Source organism: Podarcis liolepis (genome assembly GCF_965112155.1).
Source record: "Podarcis liolepis genome assembly, chromosome: 2".
Taxonomy (NCBI): Eukaryota; Metazoa; Chordata; class Lepidosauria; order Squamata; family Lacertidae; genus Podarcis; species Podarcis liolepis.
The window spans coordinates 55,985,851-56,013,820 of NC_139555.1; the positions used below are offsets into that span (position 1 = coordinate 55,985,851).

General features: G+C 39.9%; 1 protein-coding gene across 6 annotated transcripts in view; it reads right to left on the bottom strand.

Annotated features, from left to right (window-relative positions):
* The window catches only part of RAD50 (RAD50 double strand break repair protein), a 133,567-nt gene that overhangs the window by 9,590 nt on the left and 96,007 nt on the right, over window positions 1–27,970 (bottom strand). The window contains exons 2-22 of one of the 6 annotated variants that reach the window (XM_083487848.1): window positions 24,234–24,295; window positions 22,243–22,422; window positions 21,297–21,380; window positions 19,828–19,979; window positions 18,585–18,770; window positions 18,229–18,433; window positions 17,732–17,860; window positions 15,945–16,110; window positions 13,614–13,807; window positions 12,593–12,799; window positions 11,575–11,757; window positions 10,945–11,102; window positions 10,038–10,213; window positions 9,047–9,284; window positions 7,611–7,800; window positions 6,412–6,538; window positions 4,961–5,154; window positions 4,661–4,771; window positions 3,668–3,760; window positions 2,409–2,522; window positions 919–1,046 (exon numbers count right to left, since the gene is read on the bottom strand). In XM_083487848.1, coding sequence (XP_083343974.1) covers window positions 919–1,046; window positions 2,409–2,522; window positions 3,668–3,760; window positions 4,661–4,771; window positions 4,961–5,154; window positions 6,412–6,538; window positions 7,611–7,800; window positions 9,047–9,284; window positions 10,038–10,213; window positions 10,945–11,102; window positions 11,575–11,757; window positions 12,593–12,799; window positions 13,614–13,807; window positions 15,945–16,110; window positions 17,732–17,860; window positions 18,229–18,433; window positions 18,585–18,770; window positions 19,828–19,979; window positions 21,297–21,380; window positions 22,243–22,371 — 3,164 coding nt within the window. In that variant the 5' untranslated portion in view covers window positions 22,372–22,422; window positions 24,234–24,295. Of the gene's footprint in view, window positions 1–918; window positions 1,047–2,408; window positions 2,523–3,667; window positions 3,761–4,660; window positions 4,772–4,960; window positions 5,155–6,411; window positions 6,539–7,610; window positions 7,801–9,046; window positions 9,285–10,037; window positions 10,214–10,944; window positions 11,103–11,574; window positions 11,758–12,592; window positions 12,800–13,613; window positions 13,808–15,944; window positions 16,111–17,731; window positions 17,861–18,228; window positions 18,434–18,584; window positions 18,771–19,827; window positions 19,980–21,296; window positions 21,381–22,242; window positions 22,423–23,730; window positions 23,987–24,006; window positions 24,296–27,970 lie in introns of those variants that run through there. The other 5 variants (XM_083487846.1, XM_083487849.1, XM_083487844.1 and 2 more) reach the window with 5 other exon arrangements.

Below are 27,970 nucleotides of genomic sequence, written 5' to 3' on the forward strand. Positions count from 1 at the left end.
AGGTTAAATACACAGGTTGGTCATGGTGCTTCTGCTTCATTAGGGTTCCTAACTTACGAGAGACATGGTTAAATAATGCAGGATGCATTTTAAACGTGACACATGCCCTGCTTTTGGGCATCTTTCTGGCCACTGCTAAAGAAAAGACACTGGATTAAAGCCCTATTCAGTTATTTGCATGACGGAGCAACACAATTTCAAAGGGACTGCGTCTTTAGACCTTCGCCTATTGTTGCATGGTTAGTCCCTTGTTCCCATTTGGTCAGGGCAAACAGGGCAAAGTGGGAAGCCTTCTGTATTTGCTTAGGCTCCCCCACAAGAGACAGAATCTTCTATGATCAGGGTTCTAGAACCAGTAATACTACTATTATATTCTTAGAGTACCAAAGATGCAATATTTGTGCACTTTTAGCCATTTTTTTTTAAAAAAACCCCAACCTATCTGAGGCATTAGGGCATAATCAAACCCATTGAGTTACACTGTGAGAATAAGGAAGCCTAGTACTGAGGACAGATTAAAGAGGTCAAGTGTGATCGTGCATAAATTTAGGTGTTTACAGGTGAATTTGACTTAGAAAGTATCACCAGAAGCTTGCCAAAAGTAGTTCAAATGGTGCATGCTAGCCTATACAGTATTTAAAACCACTCTTCTCAGTATAATCAAATTGCTTATGCTGTAGTTGCTACAAGGTTGACCACAGCATACAAAACTAGAAACTTAGATTATCTAAGCAAAGGAGAAAAAAAGTTTGGTCTACACGAAAAGTATCTATCAAGATATGGTGAATATGCAAATACTTGTGGACTACTAGCTAGGACCAAGTATGGAAAAGTGGTAAATATGCAAATAATTAAGGTCTACTGCTTTGCAATTAAGAAATTATTATTTTTTCTTTTAAAAGGAAGTTCAGAAGATACCTTTTCAGTTGTGGGACTTCCATTTCCCCCATCTCCTTCAAATATTGCTTTATACTATTTTCGACTTCTTTTAGATCTTCATTTCTTTTTCTTAAAGTAAGGTTATCTTCTAACCACCGCTCCTGAATCTAAATTCAAATAAAATATATTAGTGAGTTAATCATCGTCATTTTGTGCCATGACTATTTGAGAAGAGAGTTGGAAGGGATTTCAAAGACAGTCCGGTTAACTACAATGCCAGTGCAGGAAATCCACTACTACAGCATCTCTGAATAAAGCATGAGCTGTAGTTAAAAATGAGCTATGTATTTACTATACAAAATGTAGCAGTGTTTTGTTTTCAATCACCACTGTCCTTGTATTTTAATTGGTACTTTTAGCTGCAATCTTATACATTTAACTGAGAGTAATCACCAATGAAAAAAAACAGATATTACTTCACAGAATTGGTATTTCAGTAATTTTAACTAAAATCAGAGTTGAACCCTAACATCTGACAAGCAAAAAGAACAGTGTCTTATAAATGATAATTAAAAAACAACCATACCAATCCAGAAAGTTATGTAAAAAGATTACTGTTTTGTCACCTGCCTCAGCTTTGGGATGGGGCATTTAAAAAAAATATACAGATATGAAAGTCTTTTAAATTCCCAAAAGGAAAATGGTAGCAGAACTTCAAAATCTAATTGAATTAATGTGAAATAACCTCTTGTTTAGAAAGAACATACTTTACAAGAAGCACTGAGGAGATAAAAAATGTAGTATGATAACTTGAGATACAGTGGTGGCTAATTCAAAGGTCAAATGTAAAAGATTCCTGGTTCAGGGTGAATGAAATGCTCCTTTATTTATTGCTACATATTCAATTTAATGTGCTGTTCATGCCCACCCCCTCTTTAAGATATAGAAATAACCAAAGAATAATGTGGGTTGATAACATATGATGCTAGTATACCTACAGATGAATACGTAGCATGACATATGTCATCGGACCCAGTAAAAGAATTTGACAGAGCAGGTGGAACTGGCACAAGGAAGGATAAGTTCCTTAGCTCCTTGATTTGCAGTGCTGAATTGGGCTTCTTGGGGATATTAGTGAGTAGCAATCACATGTTCTGGAGCAATGTGTCAGCAAGCCAGATTTCCCTATTAGGGAATTTTTTAAATATAGCATTGAAAAAATATTTTGTAATGTCACAAGTTAAATTGTTATGCTAACTGGTCAATCAGAGGCACATGACCAATTCAACTTGACGAAACGTGCAAAACGCACATGCTGCCAAAACATATTTAGTGAATTCAATAAAAAATACTTTCTTTTCAGACTTATTTGCAGGACGTTTGACTCACAGGAGTTCTCTCAGGCCCTTAATGCTGCTGTTAACTACGTCAGAATCATACAGAAGGCTACTTTGAAAACAAAAACTACTGTCTACTATGCATAGATATCAACAATATTTGAGAAAAATATCTGAACTAGACAAATGTACCTTCTGAGTATCGATATTTTGTCTAATAGTTCCAATTTCTTTATTTGTCGTTTCTTTCTTTTTCTCACATTCTGCTAGCAGATCCTTGACTTCATCAAGTTCAGATTCCTTTTGCTAAAAAAGGAAAACACAGAGATGAAAAAAATTTACATGACTTTGGAAGGTGTGAAGAAATGCTGTTTGTGTTCTGTGTTTTGAAAAATAGGTTTCTGTGACCACTGATGTTGCGGTATATGCTATTATTATGTATACTATTACTAAGTTGCAGTCTGTTTAGCAGAAGTTACTTGACAACTGGTTCTGAAAGATGAGAGGGAGGTGATCATTTTTAATATTTATGTCTGATATTTATAGATGGGGGCTGCATCAAGTAAAATCATTCTGATTTGTCTGAGAAACAACAGACTCTGATTGGCTGAAGGTTCTTGTAAGTGAATAATGGGAAGCTAGCTGAGAGTTGGGAAAGGGAGCAGAAGAAGTTGATAAGGCAAAATCCAGAGGAAGTCAACAAGAAAGTGGACACTTAAGGCCTGCGTATTAAGTTTTTCATACCCACTGTGTTAACAATACTTTGCTGGTGAAGATCAGGAGGAGAGAGCCAGTGTCTGTGTTAAGCTAAGAGGCTGCCGTGTAAATGTATTTTCAGAGGAAGGCTACACAAGCAGCCAGAAGTACAACCACAGTCTGCCTTGGTCAGACCACATCTAGAGTACTGTGTCCAGTTCTGGGCACAATTTAAGAAGAATACTGAGAAGTTGGAACATGTGCAGAACAAGGCAACCACAATGATCAAGGGTCTGGAAACCAAACCTTATGAGGGAATTGGGTATGCTTAGCCTGGTAAAGAGGAGACTGAGAGGAGATAGGATAACCATATTCAAATATCTAAAGGGTTGTCACATGCAGGATGGAGCAAGCTTGTTTTCTCCTGCTCCAGAGGCTAGGACACGAACCAACTGCTTCAAGTTACAAGAAAGGAGATTCCCACTAAACATTAGGAAATTTCTGACAGTAAGAGCTGTTTGACAGTGGAACAGACTCCCACAAGAAGTGGTGGACTCTGCTTCATTGGAGGTTTTTAAGTGGAAGTTGGATGGCCATCTGCCATATATGATTTAGTTGAGATTCCTGTGTTGAGCTAGATGACCCTATTTTTTTCCCTTATAAAAAGTAAAGTTGAGGATTCCGGTTTCTCTGTCGGTGCTGACAGTGGAAGGAACAGGTTACTCTATAGAGGGTGTTACCATATTTGCAATTACCTGTTTATATTCTTCTTTCCCTTCTTGAATATAGTTCTCAATCTCTTTTATATAGTTATGGATGTTTTTAATTTTCTCTTTAATCTCATTTATCTGTGGGGAAAAAAACATATAAAGAAATGTGTTTGCTTCCAAGACATGCATATCTATCTATCTATCTATCTATCTATCTATCTATCTATCTATCTATCTATCTATCTCAAATACGACAACATATTGTTCAAGTACACTTAAAAATACTAATTGTACTTTAACCTGGAAGTGTACCGTATTTTTCCGTCTATTTGGGGGGCCTCAAAATTGGGATGATTGAGCTTTTGGGGAGGATTCTTTGTGGGGCATGCCGAAAATCGCTCACCCGCCAGAACTCAGCACACAACTCCCCCGGTCCAGCTGCCTGATCGCCGCCATTAGCCCGCCTGCTTGTCGCTGGTTTCTGCGATGCAAGCAGTGCAGAAATTTTCACGGCTCCTCTTGAGTAACATTGCGCCGCCTGCTATTCCGTAGCCTGCCCCACCCATGCAAACTCTGTAAACGAAGAGGGAAGGGTGGAAGGCCGCCAGCGAAGCGGAACTGCCGACCAAGCTATTTCTCCCCACAGAGGAAAGGCACAGAGGGGAGATATATCTTCGATCAGCAGCTCCACTTTGCAGGCGGCCTTCCACCCTTCCCCTTTCATTTTTTCCTGCATGGCAAAAATGAAAAGCCTACAGCCTCCCTCCCAGCTGTAGGGCGGGCAGAGGGGGAGGAACCAAGCGGACTACGGAGGCCCCGCGGCTTGGCACTGCCAGGAGCTGTGACTGCTAGAGCAAGTACCATCTTTATTTGTATATTTAATTGCTATATTCCATAGATAAGACACCCCACGTTTGTAAACCTTAAAAAAATGGGTAAAAAACCTCGTCTTATAGACGGAAAAATATGGTATGGATCTTTGACTGCAGTAAGAGGCTGCATTATTTTAACAAAACAACTGAAGACAGGCTGTCTAACCTTCTCCTGTGTCACTTTGTAACTTGTGTTCTTTTTGCTTATTAACTCTTCTTTCTCATGTTGCAGTTTTTCTAAAGTTGCTTCAAGCGGAAATAGCTGCTCCTTTGCTTCCTGAAAACGAAAAACAAACCACCAATATGTATATTTTAAATTAGAAGTTTGTAACTACTTCTATATATGCACATTTTAACTTTTTAATGGCTTGGCTGATTTTTTTGTGAAGCTCGACAAAACTGAAACACCACTTGGGTCGAGGTGGGAAGAAACAACCCACACCAGAATAGGAGCTGTTCCTCTTACCTTGATCTCTCTGTTCAAGGAATGCAACTCAGTGGTCAGCTCCACTAGCTGCTCTTCCAGCTGCTGTCGACGTTGCATACGACTGGAAATTTCAAGTTTCTCTGTTTGCAGCTCATTCACTGCACTCTTCAGATTCTGGACTTGATTTTGTTGGTCTTGTTTAAGAGTCTGCTTCAATTCAATTTTACCAGTAACTGCAAATGTAATTAAAGGCAGGCATGATGTCATAAAGCAGAGAATACATCTTAGATGAAAACTGATCATTACCTTTTACACTGAAGAGCATAAATTTACCCTATTCAAAAGAGAAGATACCTGAGGTTGTGTGGTGGACAAAAATGTATGTGGTAAGACTTTTAGAGAGATACAAAGTTTCTACTGATCTTGCTGTAATACTGTGACAATCTTTCATAGAGGACAACAGAACTAAAGACTGTATATGTGGAAAAATGGTTACTACAGTGGTGCCCTGCAAGACGAATGCCTCGCAAGACGGAAAACCCTCTAGACGAAAGGGTTTTCCGTTTTTGAGCTGCTTCGCAAGACGAATTTCCCTATGGGCTTGCTTCGCAAGACGAAAACGTCTTGCGAGTGTTCCGATTTTTTTCTCGCTTTCCCCCCTTTTCTAAGCCGCTAATAGCCTTTTAGCCGCTAAGCCTTTAATAGCCGCTAATCCGCTAATAGCGCTAATCGGGTTATCGGGTTGCTTCGCAAGACATAAAAACCGCTAGACGAAGAGACTCGCAGAACGGATTATTTTCGTCTTGCGAGGCACCACTGTACTTGCTATATTGAGAGTGGCAAATGTTTATTTGGTGAAAAACAGTCCCCATAGATTTCTGAACTGATTTATAACCAGGGTCACCACAGGCAAGGGCCCCACACTCTAAGCTATCATTTTATTTTATTTTTAAGAAGCTTCTAGTCCTCCTATAAAGATGAAAAAGCAGATGACAACTGACTCTGTATCAGGGATGTCCAACCAGTATCCCCATCTGATCCTGGCCTGGTAGATCACAGGATCCTTATTGTGTACAAAAAGTTATGTGGAAAAAACTAAAAAAACTCTGTGTGCAATCCTCCCCCAAAAACGCTCAACAACTCTGGGTACCTCCCTCCTAAAAAAAACTCAACAATTCTGTGCAATCCACCCACCCCACGCACATGAAGTGGCTTAGGTTTGTGAATAGAAGTTTGACAAGGATTTCAAACAGTTGATGGGGTCACAGCAATGCCCTCTGCTTGTAAGAGTTAAAGATATTCCACTGGTTGCCACTCCACCCCCTTCTGGTAGTGCTAGAATATCCTAAAATGATTATATTTCTAGGAGTGTGAAAATGGTACAATCTGGTATGTTGCCAGTGGGCTTTTTACATCCATGTGGGGAATGCAGAAATAGAATTCAGTGTCTTGTTACAAGAATAATCTAAAACTTTTTCAAAGCACCCCACCTGTATCCCACTGGTGCTTCTTCTCTTGCTTCTCCTGGCTTACTTGTAGCATGGTCCGACCTAAATCCACTCCTTGCAGTTTAGCAGCCTGCTGAGCAATTTTTCGTTCAACATCCTTTAGATCAGTCTGAAAAATGAAGAGGCCAATACTGATATTCGTGAAGTGCTTGATATCACTGTTGGGATGCAGTCAAGTACCTGGTAGGTGGAGTGGCAGCTTATAATCTTGAGCACAGACATATACACCTAGATCCTAGAGAAGCTGCTTTCTCCGTTACCTTTGAATTTGCTTTGGTTTACAGGAGACAAGGGCATGAGAGGGAGAAAGATGCAAAGATGTGAAAGAACCAAGGAGAGAGATGTTGCCTAAATAAACCTTTTTCAGATTTTGAGAGGCAAGGAGGGAGTCAAGTTTTAGTATGACCCATAGATCTACCCTTTGAGATATTTAAGATTAAAATGGGGAAATAAAAACTGTATTTTGTGAGTACATTTATTACGTGTTAGTACAATCCTATGCATGTTTACACTACATTCAGCCCATGTCTGTGTGCACAGGGATGAAGCATGAGTCTTTTCAGTGTATTTGTTATTATTTTTAATATACGTATTTAGCTATCTGGATAGACTCTATCCATTCACATTGTATTTAACTCCAAATTTCTCTGGCAAGTTTGAATCCTCCTGTCTGTCTTCACCAGCTGGAATTTAGAGGCTATGTTATAATCTATCAAAATTTTAATCTTTCAGGCTTTTAACATTTTTTCCCCACCTCTTACAATTAAGTGTTATGTTTCCATCTCTAAAATGAGAAGATGTTTTCTGGAAAGTCTTCTATATGCTTATATTTTGATACTATAAAGCACATTACTATGGCTTGACTAACTTTTGTGTGATTATCTGCTCTGTACATATGGCTTTTTCTTTCTAGTTGTGACAGTTGCAGTCTAGATTGGGTTGATTTGTCATTGCTCGGTATCAAGTGCTGATGGTATCACGTGGTGGCAGTGGATTTGAAATTACATGCACTAGCTGAGTGCTGGTGGAGAAATGAGAGAGAAAGAGATCACACTGAACTAGACTTTTTTTGGTTTTTAAAATCCACATAAACAGAAGTGCTTGCCAAAAGACAGTGGATGAAGAGGGTGGCCAAATCCATGCACTGAGCCCAAAAAACCTTGCAGGCACCCCTGCCTTACCTGATATCTTTCCATAAGTGTAATATCTTGCAGACATGCTTTAGCACTTTCCTCCTCGGTCATTATAGTACCTAGAAGGGTGTCCTGTTCTTCTGTATCACCTTTAAGTTGTTGAATATCTCTGTTGAGTGTCTGTAATTTGTTTCTTAAGTCGGGTAGGTCTTTTTCTTGGAGTTCAGATACCATTTGCCTTAGCAAGAAATATAAAATTCATAATATTTTCCATCTTCAGCAGAAGAATCACCACAGTACAAATAGTAGCTATGCTTGGATTACATATGGATTGCTTATTTTACAGAAAACATCTATTAGTTTGTCTTTGATTTTGCTCATGACATTTTATCATATTTAAGAAACCATGTGTATTATGGCATTACGCTATAAACTGCTGTCATCCTGTGAAGAAAAATTACCCTAATGGCCATTAAGAGAAGGCCAAACAAACAAACTTTGCATGTATTTAGTCAAAGGTGAAGTGGTCCACTTTAAATGCATTTGGACTTGTTTCTCAACTGAGGAGATTCTTGTATGAAATGGGCTGAACTGAAGTGGGCTGCTCTCAACATTTTGGAGCTACCACACATTAATTTTCTTTTTAACTTTAACTTTATCTTTGAACCTCACTCAATAACTTTCAGTGAAAGCTATCCGTTTCACTGCTTTTATCATTGTCTCCCTCCTGACATTTTATTATTCTGGCTGGTCTCATGCTGTACTTTTAAACTAATGTTTTGTTTCGTTTGCTTTTTAAACACGATTATGATTGCTTCTTTCAGGTACTACTGACTTGGATCCTAACTGCCTGTGAGTGGAGTTCTTTATGGAACACTCTTGCCGATGGAATGTGGAAAGCTGTTCCCTCCCATTCCACTTTATCCCTGCCCTTTGAAAATCTGCTCAATGGTTGCGGAACCCACTTGAACAACACAGGAACAGGTGCTGGAAGCTCCACAGGAAGGAGATCTGCAAAAATCCCCCTTTTCCCTTTTGCCAGAAGCAGACTGTTTGGATACAGGATGCAAGCCACTATATTATTTTATATTGGAAGCTACTTTGGATGCTATATACCTGTATGAAAAGTGTTTTAAAATATTTACATAGATAGAGCAGTATCTAACAATAGAATTGCCAGCACAAGGATTTCCACTTGCTTGTTGTAACTTCTCCCTGCACCTTCATCTGCTCAAGAGGGTGGGGAAACAGCTTTAGGGGGCATATGGGAAGAGGAGAGGGAGAAGCTCTGTTGCAGAAGCAAAAATCTTTGCACTAATGGGTCTATTTAGTTGGATATTGCCCAAAGTGTAAAATTGCCTTCCCAAACGATATTAAAGGGCAATTCAAAAACGGTTGCATTCTCTGAAAATTTTGCTCACCTCTCCTATAGCATATAATTCCTGTAACAAAAAAAGAAAGTTTTATTGCACTTTCTGACTCACCTGACAGGTTTAAGTGACATCATTTCATCACGTCTCTTCTCCCTTCTCTTAAGCTCAGACTCTGTTGCCTTCAGTTTGTCTGGAGCAAGACGCAACTTGGACTGAAGATCATCTAACACATCCTGCAGTTCTGCCTGTGTTTCAAAGACCCTCTGACAAACTGGACAACACGATTCTTTTTCATCCGTTAATTGTGTAATGAACTGCGAATAAACTGCTGTAGCTCCAGCAAGCATGGCTGTTTAAAAATGAATGAATGGTTGTATATAACCAAAATGATAGCCATTAAGACAGAGCATGGGCAGCATTTTATCAAATTCACCAATTCATGCAATGGCATGATTAAACCTGTCTTGTCCTAATTAAACAATTGCCTTAAGAGAAACATTGAATTCCACCCTTTAGCTTTGCCAACATGACCTTAATAGGGCCTTTAATATGGTCTTAAATTTGCAGGTTTTTCTTATCATTGAATTATAGGCATGAATCCAATTTTGATCCAGTTGATGCCGCCTCCTCCACCCAGAAAATCCACTCCAGAGTGTTTGACTCTCCAGAACAACATGGAAAGTAGTGTTGGGGGGTGCGTATGGGGGGTTGCTACAGGAAAAATTGGAAATTATGTCTTCCTTTTCTCTCCTCTTAGATCAGGCATGGCCAGACTTGGCCCTCCAGATGTTTTGGGACTACAACTCCCATCATTCCTAGCTAATAGGACCAGTGGTCAGGGATGATGGGAATTGTAGTCCCAAAACATCTGTAGGGCCAAGTTTGGCCATGCCTGTCTTAGATGATGCTTGCACTAGATCAAAGATTCTTCTGCAGGCAGAAAGACTCCTGCTTGAAAAAGGGCATCAATGTATGTAAGCCATCATTACTACTATTATTCTTATTTACAGAAAATACAACAACAAGTGTATCAACATCAAATTGAATATACAGCTTTGCAGAAAACTATAAGGTAGTAGGGGAGGGAGTTGTATAAACTTGCCTCGTTGTTTAGATGTTTTTTCTATTTCATCTTGAAGTTTGTATAGATCACTTTCAAAATCCTGGCTTCCACAAACATCAAAAAGCTTTTCTTCATAACTAGACAACTGCTCCTCTTTTCTTTTTAGTTCACCAGTAATATGGTTTTTGTTATGCTCCGCTGAAACAAGTTCTTTGCTGAAATTTAAGTATTGTTATAACTACAAATGAGATAAAATTTCTCTTGTAGTCTCAAATATCATTTACCTTTTACTCTGGCTAAATTTTTGGCTCTTTAGAAATGTCTTTTCCCATGAGCTATTTTCAGTTGTGGCCCTCTATCTACAGAAGGCACTTTGCTCCAGTGGAGGCTTCTGTGAAGGGGGAGGGAAGTGAGGTTTTTTTTTGGAAATCCCTATTAATTTGCCTGACCTTTGAGATCATCTATCAAGAACCTGCTCTATATTTTCCCCCTCTATTAAAAGTGCAGCAGACACAACAGACCATCTTATCTGTGGTTGCACCAAGACAATGAATCCTCTACCTAAGGAAGTTAGTCCAGTCCTAGCACTAACACTTTCACTGTTTGCCCTTTAAGCAGGTAGCTATGGCATCTCTTTTTCACCAGAAACTTATAGTTATGGCCTTTTAAAATAGGGTCCTCTTTTCTTTTTAAAATAGGTATTTTTATATAAAAATGTTTTTGTGTATGTTTGCAGATTTAAAAGGGAAGGATAAAATGCTGAAAATAAACAGATTTGTGAACACAGTCACGCATACAAAATGTAAAGGAGGTTCACTAAAATGAACACAGATGTTTTAGTAGCAGTATCTAATAAATAAATACTACATGTAAAAACAAAAAGAAAACTGAATATCACCCCACTACTGTATCAATGATCATGCAAATTTCAGTTTGAAAAACTTACGAGAGCTTGGCAAGTTTGTCTCTTGTCTGATTAATTTCTTTAGTTCTAGAGTGAAGCCAATCTTCAAGCTGCCTTTTATTAGGGAAATATCCAAGCAAGGAAATTAACTCTTCGTTGTGCCTGGATTTTATTTTTCTGATTTGCTCCTCTTTATCAGCCTTTTAAGAAATAAAAATGATACCTATCAATAACTTTTGATTTAATTTAAAAGTCCAAAGTTAATTTCAAAATACTCAATAAGCAAACAAATAATTCTAATTCTGAAAACACTGGGCTGGTTCAGACACAATTGTCAAAACAAGGTGTTAAAGACCTCAGGCTTGCATGCTCCTCCCTCACTGCTGAACACTACAATTCCCTCTCTACCTTCAGGTTACCACTGTATGCAATTTTGTCACATCTGGTAAACTATGACTAACCGCAATAATAACAATGTGCTTTCAGAAGTAAATCCTACAGAATTCAACAGGGCTTACTCCCAAGTAAGTGGGGTTAAAATTGTAGCCTAATTCTTACAGGGCCAAGTTATGGTATTCCATCCAACCCAACTGTTATTTTAATTTATCACTCGACATATACTTTGTACTATACTTTTAACACATGTCAGCAATGTCAGAAAAAAGGCACTACTTTATCTTTCTTCAGCATGTCCATTTGAGTTATTATTGCAGTATTCAAATTCAGCTGTTCCATCTCTTTATCCAGTTTTCGAAGAACACTGTCCAAATTTGCTTTCTCTCTTTGCAGCCCTTGTACTTCCACTTCTAAGGCTTCAACATTGCAATTCTTCTCAGCTTCATACAGTTCATGTTTCTAAACAGAGAAATGAAAGGAGGAAGTTTTTTGTACCAATTAGGGACACATATGCTAACAAATGTCAAAGGCAGTCAAAACTAAAATTGTTATTCACTGAACAGAAAAGCGGTACAAGTAATGGATCCAAGATTCTCTAAACAGCAGTTTACCAAACTTTTAGGTTTATTTTTCACTGTTATAGCACACAAAAGTTATTATGTTCTACTGATACTACGTTGGGCTGCAGGTGGTGGCTCACATGGTTGAATACCCCTTCCTACAAAATGGTTTCCTACACATAGAAAAAACAAACCCATTCAGGAAGAGGGCTAGGTTAGAACCATTCTCCCTGCAACTTGTGCTTTTCCATGTAAAGGAACTTTTTGTATGAGGAAACTGATGTGGGCCTTCATACACAGTCTGAAGTGAAAGAGTCCAAATAGTAGGCCTGAGTCATGAACACGTGCAGAAGTAGATAGGGCATTTGAGGTATGCATCCTACATAAGCTTTGGGCCACCACAAATGACATATGCATCACCCTGCCTGGTAGCACTTCATTCACATCATGCCACATCAAGAAAAGGTAATAAACACGTGTAGGTCACCACTGCTATATGACATTTGTGGATTTCAGGCAGGCACTGTGCCTCTGTGTGTGTACGTTCTACTCAGATAGAACCACATTTGCATAGGGCTAAGGACTTCTGGTGATATAGATTAGGTATTTGGAAGGAATAGGGGAATGTTGTTGACTGATCAAAGCAGTTTTAGATGTGGTAATTATTACACACACAACTACTTGTTGTCACTTACGTTCCCATTAATTAAATGCTACAAAAATGTAAATCTTACTGCTCTGGTAAGTTCCTGATTCAGTTCTAGGAGTCTATCTGAGGACCCTTCAAGCTGCTGCAATTCATGTTTTAGGTTCTTTGCTTCAAGCTGCTTCTTATTTTGAATGTCTGACTTCAGGTCGCTGGTTCTTTCAAGTCCAGTTTTTTTATCTCTTATTTCATCTATTTGCTTCTGCTTCATTCTTTCCTTCTCACCAAATTCTCTCTGAAAGAATGACATTCATTTACAAAGGCTGTTGCTACTTAAAAACATGCTTTAATTGGAGTTTGTCCTGTGAAATCAACAGGAACCAAGTGTAAGTAAACATGCTTAATTCCCCACCTGGCACCTCACATTGTAAAGTCTTACCTAGTTGACCAACTCAATTTATAACAGAGGTAGGCTGGGCTGTAATATCAATTTCCATTCCACTATGAGAGAGGAATGCATCTATGTTTCAAGAAGGTCTAACTGGTGTCCGTAACATTTCCCTCCTTTTTTATAATTTGAAGTATTACTGGGGATTTCCCACTTTCTCCTAAATATACTACACAGATACAACAACATCTTTAGGCTTCCCACTTTCTCCTAAATATACTACACAGATACAACAACATCTTTAGGCTTCTCTTTAGGGCCAAGCCTTCTCAAGACAGCTTCTATTATATACAAACAGAAGCACAATATTTAATAAAAACAAAACCACAGCATATCAAAGGCAGCAAAACAGAATTTAATTATAGTGATTATTACCACTCAATACCTCTCCAAAATAAGGCAAATGGTCAATCTCACTTTTAATCAGTTATAACCATTTAACACAAAAACTGCACAATGGCATACACTACTTGGGAGTTCATACTACTGTATTGTGCTAACCTAAAATTTATTTGGAAATCCCACTATTCCAATGTTACGAAGTTTGAAGTAAATGTGCTTAATTTTGGACCCTGATATTTCTAGATGTTTAGTGTGTGGTTTTATTTTGCTATTTTACATTACCTTAGCTTTTAGGGAATGCAAGAACACAAATATTTACCATTAACTGATTAGCAGCTTCCATATCTTTGTCCTGTCTCTCTTTCACAAGCCTGTGAAAACTATTATTTTGCCTTTCATTAAAAGGTGGTCTTTCAAATCCTTCCAGTTCCAACTGAGCTGCCAAAGATTGAATTAATGAGTCCCTGGTTTTAATATTCTGTTGGTGACGATCTGCTTGCAATTGAAGACGACCTTCACAAACATATAAACAATGAAGTTTAAACACAGATTTTTAAAAGCTCAAAATATAAGAATTCACAACTCTATTAATTAGATACAAGAAGCTCCAAAAAGCTCAAATGAGTCTTAAATAGAAATTTCCACTTTATTAATTATGGGGGGGGGAGAGAAATATACAACCACTTAACTTTTAAATCTGTTTTAAATGCATAATTAAATGCTTTGGAAATCTATGTTCTCATGCTTTCAAACAGGCTTCAAAATTATTTTGCGTGTGGTCAGCAGATATGAATAAATTTGGGTCCTTGGCAACAAGGGCTGATTCAGAATCTCCCCTTTGTAGCTTATGTTCAGTGGGTGAATCCAATATTGCCCTCATAGCAAGGGTAGTTCTCCACCCTCTCTACCCACCACAGCCATATGCTCCTCAAATAAAGCCTCTTCTAAGAAGCAGGGGCCCCTAGGGAAGCCTTTAGATATGGGGGTCAGAGGGCTGCAGTGTGGACTTAGAGGCATGGCCCAAGAAAAATCTAGTTCACCACTGAGTAACCTTGCTTTTAGTGCCCACTTAGGACTAAGGCAGTCATGTATGATGTCTACTGTATTATTTCATAAACAGCATGGCTGCCTTTGTATTATGTTCAGAAGCTAGTAAGACATTTCTGCATAACCTTTATTATTTGTGGTAGTTTAGTACTGTAGGTTTATCTTCCCTCCCATTTACCTTCTCCTACATGACCAGATATAGAATCATTTGGAAGGTTGCTCATTCATCTGATTATTCTTTAAATATGGAGGGGTCCCCGCTAGTTTTTTCTACATCTAGAAAAACAGCTGGGGGAATTCAATCTGACCGCAAAAGACAGCCCAAGGGGAAAAGGTTAAATGCACCCTTCCTAAGCATGACATTAAATTTGAAGTACCTGCCTCTCCCGTGCATTTTATAACTAAAAAGCAACTGGACTCTCATTCACAGGTCTCCTGCCTCATATGCAATTTGATTTTCAGTTTCAGAGGGAAAGGAGGGAGATTTATTTCTTTGGTCTTTTCAGGGAAATAAGAGAGAACTGCTTCTTTGACATTACAACTACTGTAGATAGGAATACTGAATAATTACCTGTTCCCTTTTAGTTTGTTCTTCCTTCCCATCAAATTCTACGTATGCTTACTCAGAAATAAATCCTATTGATTTCAACGAAGCTCACATCAAGTGCATAGATGTGCATTTTAAGAAGAAGAAGAGCTACTTTCAAAATGTGTTTTTAAAAGGTAAAAGACCAAAATAAAAGAGGTTTTTTTTTAAATCCACTGTTTTGCAGGCATGCCGGTACTTTTGTGATCTGGTAAGGCTGTTTTCAAAGACCTCAGATTAAGGTATGGTTCAGTTGTTCAGTGATGAATCCCAACTATTATACTTTACTTTAGAAAAAGATTTAGTGAGTTAGACAACTGTTTCAAAGGTATTAAAGGCCTACCTTATTTCAAATTTAGGATTAAGGACCTAGTTGCTGCTTCAAGAATTCTCAATTTTGAGAAATATGTGGTTTAAAGCCGATAGCTGTGTTGTGTTCTGATGGCAGAAGAGGGGAAGCACTTGTCAACAAGCCCCCATTTCACCTGCAGTCTCTTCCTACCCTGAAAACCCAGAGGGCTGGGGGACCCTGAGGAAAAGGAGGTGGATGGTGGTGTCCGACTGTTGGGCTGCAAGCAGAGGAGGGAACTGACGAAAATCATTTCACCTTCTGTTTGTGTAAAAGCAAGTCCGGAGCCAACCCATCAATGCTACCCAGAAAATCCAACAATACAAGATTATGTGTTAACTTTGTATGTTTGCTCTCATAACTTTTCAACACGTGGAAGTGTGTGTAAATGTGCTTTACTGCGCCTTGATTAAATATTGATGGAGTCCGATAAAATAGTGCTGGGTGCTGGACACAGTTGGCCATCCTTGTTGTAACTTTTAGCTACAGTTAGTGGTTGTTGTGATAGCATTCTGGAATGGCTACAATGGATCAAATAGTCACCAATGAAATCTAGTGCATGAACAGAATTTAATATGCTAATCAAGAAGTATACCCATTTCTTATATAGCTCATTGCAAATGCTATTAAATGCTTGAAACATTGAAACAAACAGGCTACTACTGTACCTTGTTCAACCAACAATGCTGATTTTTCTCTGTTGAGTCTTTGATATTCTTTGTTTGCTCTCTCCAATTCTCTCTGGCATTCTGTTAATCTCCTCTCCTTTTCTCTCACAGTTTTTTGGTGGTTTTGGTACATATCTCTAAGATGATCATCAGTTCCTTGAAAAACCTAACATTACAGTACAGAAAAAGTAGTTTTTAAAAATAGTTTATCATGGTTCAGTATGTGAGTACAAGGACCAACCTAGACAGGATGTAGACCTATAATTAGGATCATACTTGAAAAAGTAATTTACACAGCTGCTTTTTAAGACAATGAAGATTTTTAACCCTTGCCTTAATAAAAATCCCCCTTCTCTGGAATCTGACAATGTAACACCAATGGGCCCTTGAGATCTCCTGGCACCTCAATGCCTCCTTCATCAGGAAGTGGTAAGTGTAGTTACCTCTCCCTCTTGAAAAGTACACAGAGTTAAAGGAAAGCTGTAAGTGTTGCCCTCTCCTGCTTCCGTCAGCCCTGTGTGCATTTCAAGGCGCAGATTGACAACTGAAACACTGAAGAGAAAGTGGGGCCACCAGGCAGGTAGACTGGAAAAGGGAACAATATCAGAAACTGGGAAAGGAAAACAGAGTGACCAAGTAATGAGAAAGTGGGGTGCTAGCTGCAGGAGCCAGAAGAGCAGAAACAGAAACAGCCAGATGGAATAAAGCATGCAAGACACATAACACACATTTGATCCAGTAAAACCAGATTCTCTCTCTGTCCACTGACTGAACCATAACAAACATGGATCAGGTTTCCAATGCTGCCATTGTGCAAAAGAAGGGATTTGAAGCATAGATCATTTTAAATTCTACAAGAGATCCTCTGTGTAGACAGATGCGTCCTGTCATTGGTTGATATTGTTGTTATCCCATGTAAAAAATATGAAGATCCATGAGGAACTGTGCCTTGAATGTGATGCTGACAAGTACGGAATCTGTGGTTTTTACTATGCAATCTGTAAGTTTTTTGGGGAGAAGCCGATGTAAAATCATGCAAATCCAAGAGAATCCATTTTAATTCTACTAGATCTGACTTTTACCCAGATCTCATGAAAAAGCAAAGGGTGTGTGTGTGTGTGTACACACTTCCACTGACTGTTTGGAGGGGGAGCAGAAGGGGTTGTGCTCACAGCACTCTCAAAAATCCAATGTTTCTACAGGCCCATAAAGCTTGGTGACCCTTAGCGCCATACTTAGATGAGGTCAGTATTTTCAGTGGCATGAAAAATGACTCTTTACTGTTAACTTTTTTTGGTGATTAGTGCAAAAGAGCTGGAAAAATTGCCCTCACTCTCAGCTGGCTCTGTTTGCCTTTCCTATCATGAAAGTCCAAATGCCAATTTAATGTCATGACATCATCCCATTCACTATACGATACCCTACTGGCTGACAATTCCAGTAATTCCGGGGGTGGGGGAGACTACAGTGAGCAAGATTTTTCAAAATGTGAGTATTTGCAGTGTGGGGTTTTTTAAAAAAATGAAATAATTTGGACACCCCCCTGCACTACTTTTGACCTGATAATTAAAACAGGACTACAGTGGATCCAAATCTGATCACTGGGATCTACAAGGTGAATGGGAAGCATGGTAAGAAACATAAATTACTGCTAAAACAAGGTGGCTCACTGATAGCATAAAAGCTGCTGTACAAAAATTAATGATTTGCCACTGAGGCAAATTAGATTTTACTGTACAATCCATAGTCCATTTCAAAGTAGAAAAGACCAGAATGATCAAGCAAACCTTCTCCATCTTTTGTTGCAAATCTTGGTTATCCTTTTCCATCTGTCTTTTCCGACTCTCCAGAGCTTTAACCTCATTGTCAAGTCTCATTACTTTCACAAGATTCTGCTCTATGTCTGCCAAACGATTCTAAGAAGGAAAGAATGCTTAAAATAAACAAACTATGTACCAAGTGTTAGAAATGTTACACATTTCTAATTATATTAAAAGCAGGTATTCAAAATGGAGAATTTAGGATGGTACTGATCAGGAAAGCTGGAATCTTTGAACATAATTACTATCTCATAACGCTATGAAGCTGTGCAGTACTTTCTACTCAGAAATAGTAAGGAGAGGACGTTTTCCCCTGTCCTATTAGCTCAATAATATTTGTAAGAACAAGGGGATAGAGCAAACATTTATCACTCCAAGGTCAGGAAATAATGGTAATTGTACTTCTACTTCTAAAAGGAACACTATTACATAAAAATCTTAGCTATCCAGAGACAATTAATTACCTTCAAAGGTTCAAGTTGATTCTCAATAGATTTGACATTTTCCTTGGATGCAGCCAACTGAGTTTCCCTATCAGAAAGCTGATTCTGAATCTCATGTGCCTTTTCTTTATTCTGTTTTAAATACTTCAGTTCTACTTGACACTCTTTAACTCGCTGGCTTTGTTTCAGTCGTACCTGGCGGAGTGTTTCCAAAGCCTTAATGTACCTTTAAAAAAAGAAAGAAATGTATACATTTTAAACCCCAATAGCATTAATATATTCAAATGATGCAATTAACTAATGAGTTCTTTAAATGTTTGAATTAAAAGGAATCCAATGTTTTAATTCTATCAGAAAAGCGATCAATGAACGTTAACCTGGTTGCTGAGAAGATCTCATCAAATTTCTGTTTCAGAGCTCTTCCTTCACTTAGGGGCCAGTTGGATTCTTCTTGATGGCAGAAAATGACATTGTTAATCACAGACTTAGAAACGCCCAGGGCACTAATCATCTCTCGGTCAATTTCTGCACACTTGGAGCTTAGACTGACCTTTTCCCCATACCTGTATGAACAAAGAAAGAAAACGTAGAAGTCTAACTATGTACTACAATCCCAAGACTCCGCTAAAAATAAAAGATCAATCCGCAAGCTCAATATTTATTTTCTAAATTCAATACAATCACAAACCTTTATTTTGGAATGTAGAAAAGTTCCAAAAGGTTCGGTACAATAACATCATGCAGCAAAATCTGCATCTAACAATTAAAATACTGTTGTATAACATTCAAAAATCCTCACTGCATGTTGCAGAAACCTGGCTACTATCTCCAGCTTATCCCCATTCTGACTGCCACTCCCTGCTAACAACCAACTGCTTAAGTTATTTTCCATATTAAAGAGTCAGTTGTTGTGGAAGTCTCTCTGGATAAGGCAACCATTACATATTTAATATATGGATGGGACGGGACATCCTATTGGTACAACAATAAAATTGCTTGCATATTTACAAAACTAGACAGGGAACGGTATGGTTTCAAATTGGTTGGGGGACCTGGTGCATGTTGAAATTCCTACATTGCAGGGGGTTGGACTAGATGACCCTCAGGGTCTCTTCCAACTCTACAGTTGTACAGTTCTATATTCTGTTGTTGTTGTTTACTTGCCCTTTACTCAAAAGTCACAGGGCAGGTTACAATCCAAAATACATTTTTTCCTGTTTATTTTTCTTTCAAGTCATCATGTTTTCTTCCTTTAAAACAATTTCATAAACACAAAAACTATAAAATCAATTAGATAATCTACTTAATTACAGAAAGATAAAAAGCAACTGAATGAATTAGTTAAATTCCCCCCCCCTATACATTTAAAATTAACTGCACTACAAACTTAATAACAGATTACAGTTCCTTCACTGCTTTGTAAAAATGGAATGCAGAGCTACCAATTGTCATTGTCTCCATTTAAGTGACGTAACTGCAGAGAAATCATGTAGGATCACAACCAATGTATTTAATAAATAATTGAAAGGCTCAATATTTTGTTCTGATATATTAGAAAAGATGAACAGGCAAACACATACAAACATATGCAACAGAAAATATTTACGTCTACCCACTAACTTTGTTCTAGTAATGACTCCTTCAAGAGTTTTAAATTCTGTTTTCTTTCCTTTCTGTGTGCATGCCATGGATCTTTGGACAGCTACAAGCTCTCCATTAACATCACGAAACTGAAGTCGAATTTGAGCTCTGACATCTGTTTCATTGGCGACCTTCAGCAACAAGAAAGTAAATTTAGTGAATAAGTTCACCTAATTCCAACTCTATGACCCTCATCCCCTGTTCTTTAGTGCGCACACATAAGCTGTCCAAGCTATTTCAATGAAGGGAACAGATCTGAATACAAAAGGGATAAGCATGCTTCTTTGAATTAATGAAACTAACCCTTGCCATGGAAAACCATAGCACACATATCAATACTTCATCCCCAAACAAAACTAACCACTGAACTGAATGCATATTATTACAATAGAGCTAAATCCCTCCTGTACATTGACTATGCTTCTCCACAGCAAAGCTCTAAGCAGTTTACAGTAAAATGTTGCTGCCAGCCAGTGTAGTCAATATGAGCAAGATGGACCAAAGGTGTGACTCACTATAGGGCAGTTTCCTATGTTAACGTCCAGTAAAGGTAAAGGGTAAAGGTACCCCTGCCCGTATGGGCCAGTCGTGTCCGACTCTAGGGTTGTGCGCCCATCTCACTTAAGAGGCCGGGGGCCAGCGCTGTCCGCAGACACTTCCGGGTCACGTGGCCAGCGTGACAAGCTGCATCTGGCGAGCCAGCGCAGCACACGGAAACGCCTTCCCACTAGTAAGCGGTCCCTATTTATCTACTTGCACCTGGGGGTGCTTTCGAACTGCTAGGTTGGCAGGCGCTGGGACCGAGCAACGGGAGCGCACCCCGCCACGGGGATTCGAACCGCCGACCTGACAATCGGCAAGTCCTAGGCGCTGGGTTTTACCCACAGCGCCACCCGCGTCCCTAACTTCCACTAACGCGGGTAACTTCCAGTAGTAGCAACATAATCCCTGCAAACCAGAGCTACCCTTGAAAGATGGTTCAAAGGAATATTATAGTGACTGGAACTGAAAGGTCCAGAAGATTCAACAGAGACATACACCCTCATTTGTTATCCGCCATCACAGCCAATGCAAGGCCTGGGCAAATAAGAAGTTATTCCTTCACAAGGGGCTAATAGGATAATGTTTTCTCAGAGTGAAATGTAACTGTTAATGGGAATAGTTTGTAGGCCACAAGAATACCATTTCATAATAAAGGAGTTTGAAGAGAACAAAATATGTAATACATGGCAGAATAATTACTCTTAGAGATGTATAATCTCAAATGGCTCTATAATCCAGTGACACTTCATCTCAAGGCATGCATAATAGATATACCATTTGTCACTTTTCCACAAGTAAGAAAATGTTAGCTCAATTATTACTAACAATAAATTTTCCTTTTTTATTGTACATGTTATGCTGCTTACTGGTCGTTGTGAAATAGAGCTGACAACCTCAACACTTACTTTTGGGTCATGAACAAATGAGTTTCCTTTGGTGCCAGGTGGAAAGTCCCCGGTGCAAATATACTTGAGACATTCTATGATAGTCTAATTAAAATAGAAACAAGTGTCATCAGGATACAAATACTTGCTGCTCTGTTGTTTCCAGGAATAAGAAATAGACATAAATCTAGAGGCAATTCATACTTTACTTTCTCCAGATGTCTTGTGTGTTTAACAGCTCATGCGAGTGCTTTATTCATGTGAACAATGTTAAGGTCAGGGGACGGGGGTGTCTCATGGAACTCTGCCTATCAGTTTCCATTAAAAGGGATGCAGAACACACTATATACTGCACCGTTCTGCAAATTCCTTCCTCAAGGTGCCATTGTTTTGACATGAACAGACCTTTCATGCAAGCTGCATGACTAAGCTGGGTTTTATGGTGGTGCTCATATTTTAGTCAGTGGGTAGGACTTGTCATTATTATGCTACTAGATGCGCATTTTATAGTTTATTGTTTTAAAGGTTTTAATTGTTTTTAACTGTTGTATTTCATCACTTTCGAATTACGAAGTCACTTTGAGTCTTTTTGTAGATAGTGACTACAAATAGGAAATTTGTTAAACGCACAAGAAAGACAAGTAAAAAAATGTATCAACTTTGTTCCTTGAAAATACTCATACCCTGCTTGTTAGAACTGCCATTTTCCACACCAATGCCATATATTGTTAAACACACTAAAGCTCATAGATTAGTACTTATATTGCTCAAATTCAGGAGTCATTATAGTTCAGCAGGGTATCTGGGTTATCTGACAGTGAAGGAGCACATTCATTAAACTGCATCCTCACTGGACAATCACATTTTTATAACTGAATGCATTGATGCTGACTAATTACAAACCCCAACCCAGAAGGTACAAAAATGCAGTTTATCTAAAATGAAATTAAACCTACTTGAGTCTTACCGTTTTTCCAGCACCATTTGGTCCCACCAAGATAGTTAAAGGATTAAAGAAAGTGATCACTTGCTTGTCTTTGTCCTCTACTCCAAAGCTCCTCACACCGAGGATGCTCATTTTATCAATTCTGGACATTTTTAATGAATATTCCTTTTCTATAAACACTACCTTGTATTGTTCATAAACCTGCAAAAAACAAACAGTTTAACCGATAAATCAAGTACATCATTTACTCTTACTTTCTTCCTAGACAAGAGCAAGAAAGTGTAATGAATAATTAAAGAAAGCAGAGCAAATTCATTTTCTGTATCTTTATAGGTAGTTAAAATACTGACATGATGCTTTTGTTATGATATATCATCCTTCAGCTAATTTTCATTCCCAGATCAGAAGACAGACTAGATCAGCTCTATTGGATCAGATCAGATAGATCAGATTTTGTGAGTAGGAAACCTCAGGCAGGCCTAGGGGGCAAATCTGGCTCTCCATGCCTCTCTATTGGGCCTTCAGAGGTACATCAATAGCCTTGCCCTGCACCCTCCACTGTTGTTTTTGCTTGGCTAAATAGAATATGTCATTGAACTATAAAAATATTTCTTGCTTGCCTGGAAGAGGGATTTGTGAGTGGGGTGTAGAATCTGGCCTACTGTATGTAGATAACATTCACTGCCATCCACTTTGGCCTCTCCCCTTGCCCACTTTCACTTCTGGACCTGCCAACCATTGGCATGTGGCCCCAAAAGGTTGCCCAGAAGCGAATGTAGCCTTCATTGCAACCCCCTGCAATGCAGGCATTCACCGAGGGCTTCAAACCACGAACATTCAGATACACTGACCCATGCTGAAACACAACTGGTTTTTTTAATTATTATTTGTGGGTTATGGCCTGCTCTCAGTTCACGGGCCAACCCAAGCTGGGTTACACCACCATCACTACATGATCATTTCTCTCTCTTTTTGTTGCTATTCCTTCTTTAAAAGAAGCAGGGGGGCAGAAGAGAGAAGGCATGAGGAATAAATTCAGGAAGAGCGATCAGGGAAAACTCGTCAGTGAAAGCAGGTCCGATCTTTCTCACTGGAGGTGGAAGATGGCTTCTGATGCTTTTCTGGCAGGATTTACGGCAACTGAGCCCCTGATCTACCCACTATTAAGAGATAAGGAGGAGGCCTCCTCACCGCCCCCAGTGACTCATCCGCCGCAGCGTAGCCTCCAACCCCGTTGGGGAGGAAGGACTGCCCGCCACGGCTTCGAGGAATCTCATTCTAGGAACTCAGGAGGAGGAGGAGCGCCAGGGAACTGCAGCCGCAGGCGGAACCGCAGAGCCGGGAGGCACCCCCAAAGGTCATCCAGCCCAACCCTCTGCAGCACAGGGAGGGGAGAGGGCGCTCCGAGAGTGACCGGGCTTTTAAGGGACTGGAAGGAAGGACCCGGTGGCCACGGGAGAGGGAGAAGCCGCGGCTGCTGGGATGCTCCTCAGTCCCTCACAGAGGCACCTGAGAGGCGGACGAGCCTCGGTCTCCACCCAAGAAAACGGTTACCCGCGGCGTGAAAGCGCCGCTCCTGCTCCCCCCTCCACCACGGGCCGCCCTCACCTCACGTCCCAGAAGCCACAAGGCTTTCGCGCCAACGGCAGAAAGCGCCGCCCAGCCGACGTCATCGGCATCGCAGGCGGCCCCTCCCCCATCTCCAACATAGAGATAGGAAAGGTGTAGAGGCGCGCGCCGTCGCTGGCTCCTCCTTCCCGCTTAACTGCTCCAACCCACACCCACCTTCTCGCCCGCAACGTAGGAGGAATATTAGAGGGCGGCGGTAGGGACGGCTTCCGCACAGAGCTAGGAAAGTATAGAGAAGGGGGCTGCCGGGAGCTCGTGCAGCGAGAGGGGACTTACGAGGCGCCCCTGCCGCTCTCCCGCCCTGGCTCTGAGGAGAGAAAAACCGCCCACGGTAAAAGCACGCGGAGAGACCCGCTTCCCGGTGCCGCCGCCCAGAGACTTACGTTGCAGCCTGACGACGCGAGCCTCAACTTCCGGTTCTTTTAGCTGATTCTCCGCCCCTCTCCTGGAGGAAGTGAGGAAATAGAATCGGGAGATTTTGCGTAGTTGCAAAGCGGGTCAAGACAAAAATTGACAACTGCCCCTCCCCTCTGGCTTGTATTTTAAGCCACGCTCCTTGGAGCGCAGAAAGACCAGTGCAAGGAGCTTTATCGTCGGCCAACTCCTGTTCTGCTTCACATTTCTGTACTTGAGCCTATATTGTTTTTGTTCTTTTGCAATACTAAATGTGCATGTGATCTAGTCCTGCTGACTGCAGAACGCTTACCCTCCAACTCATATAATTCTACAGGGATAATGGACTGTAAGGGTTTTGGCAGAGAAACTTTTTAAATGTTTAAAACTATTCCTTTGCTAGTCCTGGTGTCATCTTCACACCATACACTGAAGGCTCTCTTACACCACAAACAGTTATGGCTTCCCCCAAAGAATCCTTGGAACTGTAGTCTGCTAAGCATGTTGGGAATTATAGCTCTGACAGGGGTCTCTGAAAAACTCCCAACGCCCTCAGCGAAGTAGAGCTCCCATGATTATTAGAGGAAGCCATGGCAATCAAAGTGGTATAAGATGTTTTACATGAACGGGTGCAATGTTCTCATGGAGTTATTTTTCTTTTGTTACACTTTAAGATTGAACGTTTGATTTTTCTAGTCAATTTCCCAGCAAATAATGCAAGGCATAAGGTATCCATACCATAGATGTTCTAAAGCATCGGCACTGCAATCCATAGAGACTTGTGTCCCAAATACAAAAAGTTGCACATATCACTTAGAGTTTCTGTGTGAACACTGTCATATCAAGGGTAGGAGCATAATACAGGAAGGAAATGTCTCTACCCCCAACATCTATGGAACCCTGTCCTATTGAATTGGCCATGTCTCATGTTCACCTGGCAAACAAAAGAGAGACTATTCTGGAAATTTATTGGACTGTCTTGTTTGTGCAACATATTTTGTTGGTGAATTCTTGTTGCCACCAAAAGTGCCATATCAATTTGCTGGATTATATTTGGTTAAAGCAAAGCAAGCAGGAATCCAGAATACCCTAGAGAGCAGCATTTTGGCTTTCACGCTTTCTATGTAGCAGCCCAAATGCTACATGTATTGTGTACATAGAAACATTCAGTTCACCCATTTGTCTTTTCTCTGAATGGCATGCACCAGTCAAAATTTACCAGCTCCTGGGAATAATCCAGTGACTCAAACAGAGAAGTCAATTAGTCAGTTAATTCAAACGGGAATTTTTTTTAATGTCACAATCAGGTATTATGATCAGTCATTAGGGACTGGGCAGTTGCTGAGTAAGCAACAATATATCAGTGTGAGCAGGTTCCTCATTTACTTTAATATAATTTTCCCCCGCACATTTTTGTAAATGTACAACTCAATCTGCTTTCCAACCACATCCTGAAGAATCGATACTCCATTTTCGCTGACACAGTGAATGCTCATATTCTTAGAAGCAATTATTTCATACATCTATGGGGAAATTGATAATAAGTAGACTAGTTATCAAGTCATTTATGGTATACTTATTATTTTTTGACTTTTGGATAATAGCATTTATATCTACAGAAATTGACACAGTAATGGAGTATGGGCAAAACTAAACTCTGTTTTAATAAAAAGGAAATTCCAATCCACCTTCAGTATCAATTTAATGCTGGTGCTATGACGCGGGTGGCACTATGATCTAAACCACTGAGTCTAGGGCTTGCCAATCGGAAAGCTGGTGGTTCGAATCCCAGCTAGCAGTTTGAAAGCACGTCAAAGTGCAAGTAGATAAATAGGTACCGCTCCGGCGGGAAGGTAAATGGTGTTTCTGTGCGCTGCTCTGGTTTCACCAGAAGCAGCTTAGTCATGCTGGCCACATGACCGGGAAAAACAAATGTCGGCTCCCTCGGCCAGTAAAGCAAGATGAGCACTGCAACCTTTTTATGCTGCTATTACTACTAAACAAAATTATTCTTCCAACATTCCAAAACATAAGAGGATTGTTCTTCAAGCAAGGCAAATTTGAACAAAACGCTGGTGTCCAATAACCACCAGCCAGCAAATCAGATCTTTCTGGAGCAGTCAGATCATTAAGCTGCCAGCCTTCATTTGCTGAGGCTATGTACATTTTAGCAGCTTAAAATGGTGAGGCAATTTTCCTTCCCCTCTGCTGCATTACAAGTCATCTTTGCACCTTGCTCTACACATCAGAGAAGTGGTGGGGATATCTTCACGCAACACATGGGTGTGATCCAGACTAAACACCCCTCCCTCCACAAAAATCGTAACAGTATAATCTAAAGTAACGGGACAACAGCATTCCATAAAAACACATCTATCCTGGAGATTTTTATATAAGGAATGCTTTTGTTACCATTTATTTGATGTTAAGCTGTACATCTGAATCAGGCTACTTGTCCATCACATCTATAACTTTATAGTGAGCAAATGGCCAGATGTTGCTGAAGTCAATTACTAGGTTCCAGTTTCCTGTTCCTTGTTTCCTCAAAACTTCAAAAACTATCAGAAAATAAGTAATTTTTACATATTCCTGGACTCCAAAGTAAGTTTTACTATACTGCATGACCAAGATATTGCCACCTTTGGAATCCGCAACACAGTCAAAAGTATTGTGTATGTCATGTGTGGTGCCCTCTGACAGCATAAATTAAGCAGCTCAGGCTGTGCACTTCACAGTAAGCACTGAGCCACACCAAATTATACACCCGCATTTCCAAGAAAGTGCTGTCTAAAAGGTGGCATTGAATTATGTCCAGACCAAAGCTTTCCTGCAGCACAAACCAACATCAAATATGGCATTTCCACAAATCTTAGTCAAAAATATGTAGAACTGGATAAGGAAATGGGGAGCTGTACCCTCCCAGAAATGGTTTTGGCTGAAACAAATCATACTCATCCAGAAAGAAGTCCTCTATGATGGCTTTGAATTGTATATTGCTCAAAGCTTTCATTAGGTGCAAGACACTGTCATCTGGTTGGCCACTGTAAGAGCAGAGTGCTAAACTAGGTAGACCTTTGGTCTGATCCAGCAGGAGAACCCTTAACTGTGTTCTTAAGGTATATTGTTACATAAATAGAAATATTCAGGAGGCAATAAAAGAGTGGTATGTTTAACATAGTGAATCTTTCAGGAAATACATGGTGGTTTTGCTTTTTAAATAATTTTTATTTGCTGGTGTGGCGGGGGGAGCAATGTATAACATCACAAACATATAACTAACATATAGTTAAGAGCATTGGTTGAATCTCTGTTGTACTGCAAGACATTTGTTCTTCTTTACTTATGACTAAAATTTTTCTTTTTCGTGTACAATGTCATGTTATACATCATCCAAAGTGCAAACTTGGAACTTCCTCCCCTCCATTCTGGCATTGCTTTTTGCTAATTATCAGAGGGCAGGGCAGGCCCATGCAAAGGTGGGCTTTGCCTCTGAGGTACACTTGCCTCTGAGGGCTAACCTGGCCAGGGGCCCAGGGTCCTGTTGGACTTACAAGGTCATGCGCCAAGAACACCCCTGCCTTTCAGCCAACTGGGGACTTCCGCCTTGGGACTCAGACAAGCTCTTCACTCGCCTGGCACAGTGCAGGGCAAATAGTCTTAGTCTTGCTGATGGCTTCTCTGTGTGCATATTTTGTTAGGTCAATGTCTCAGCTATTCTGGTGACTAT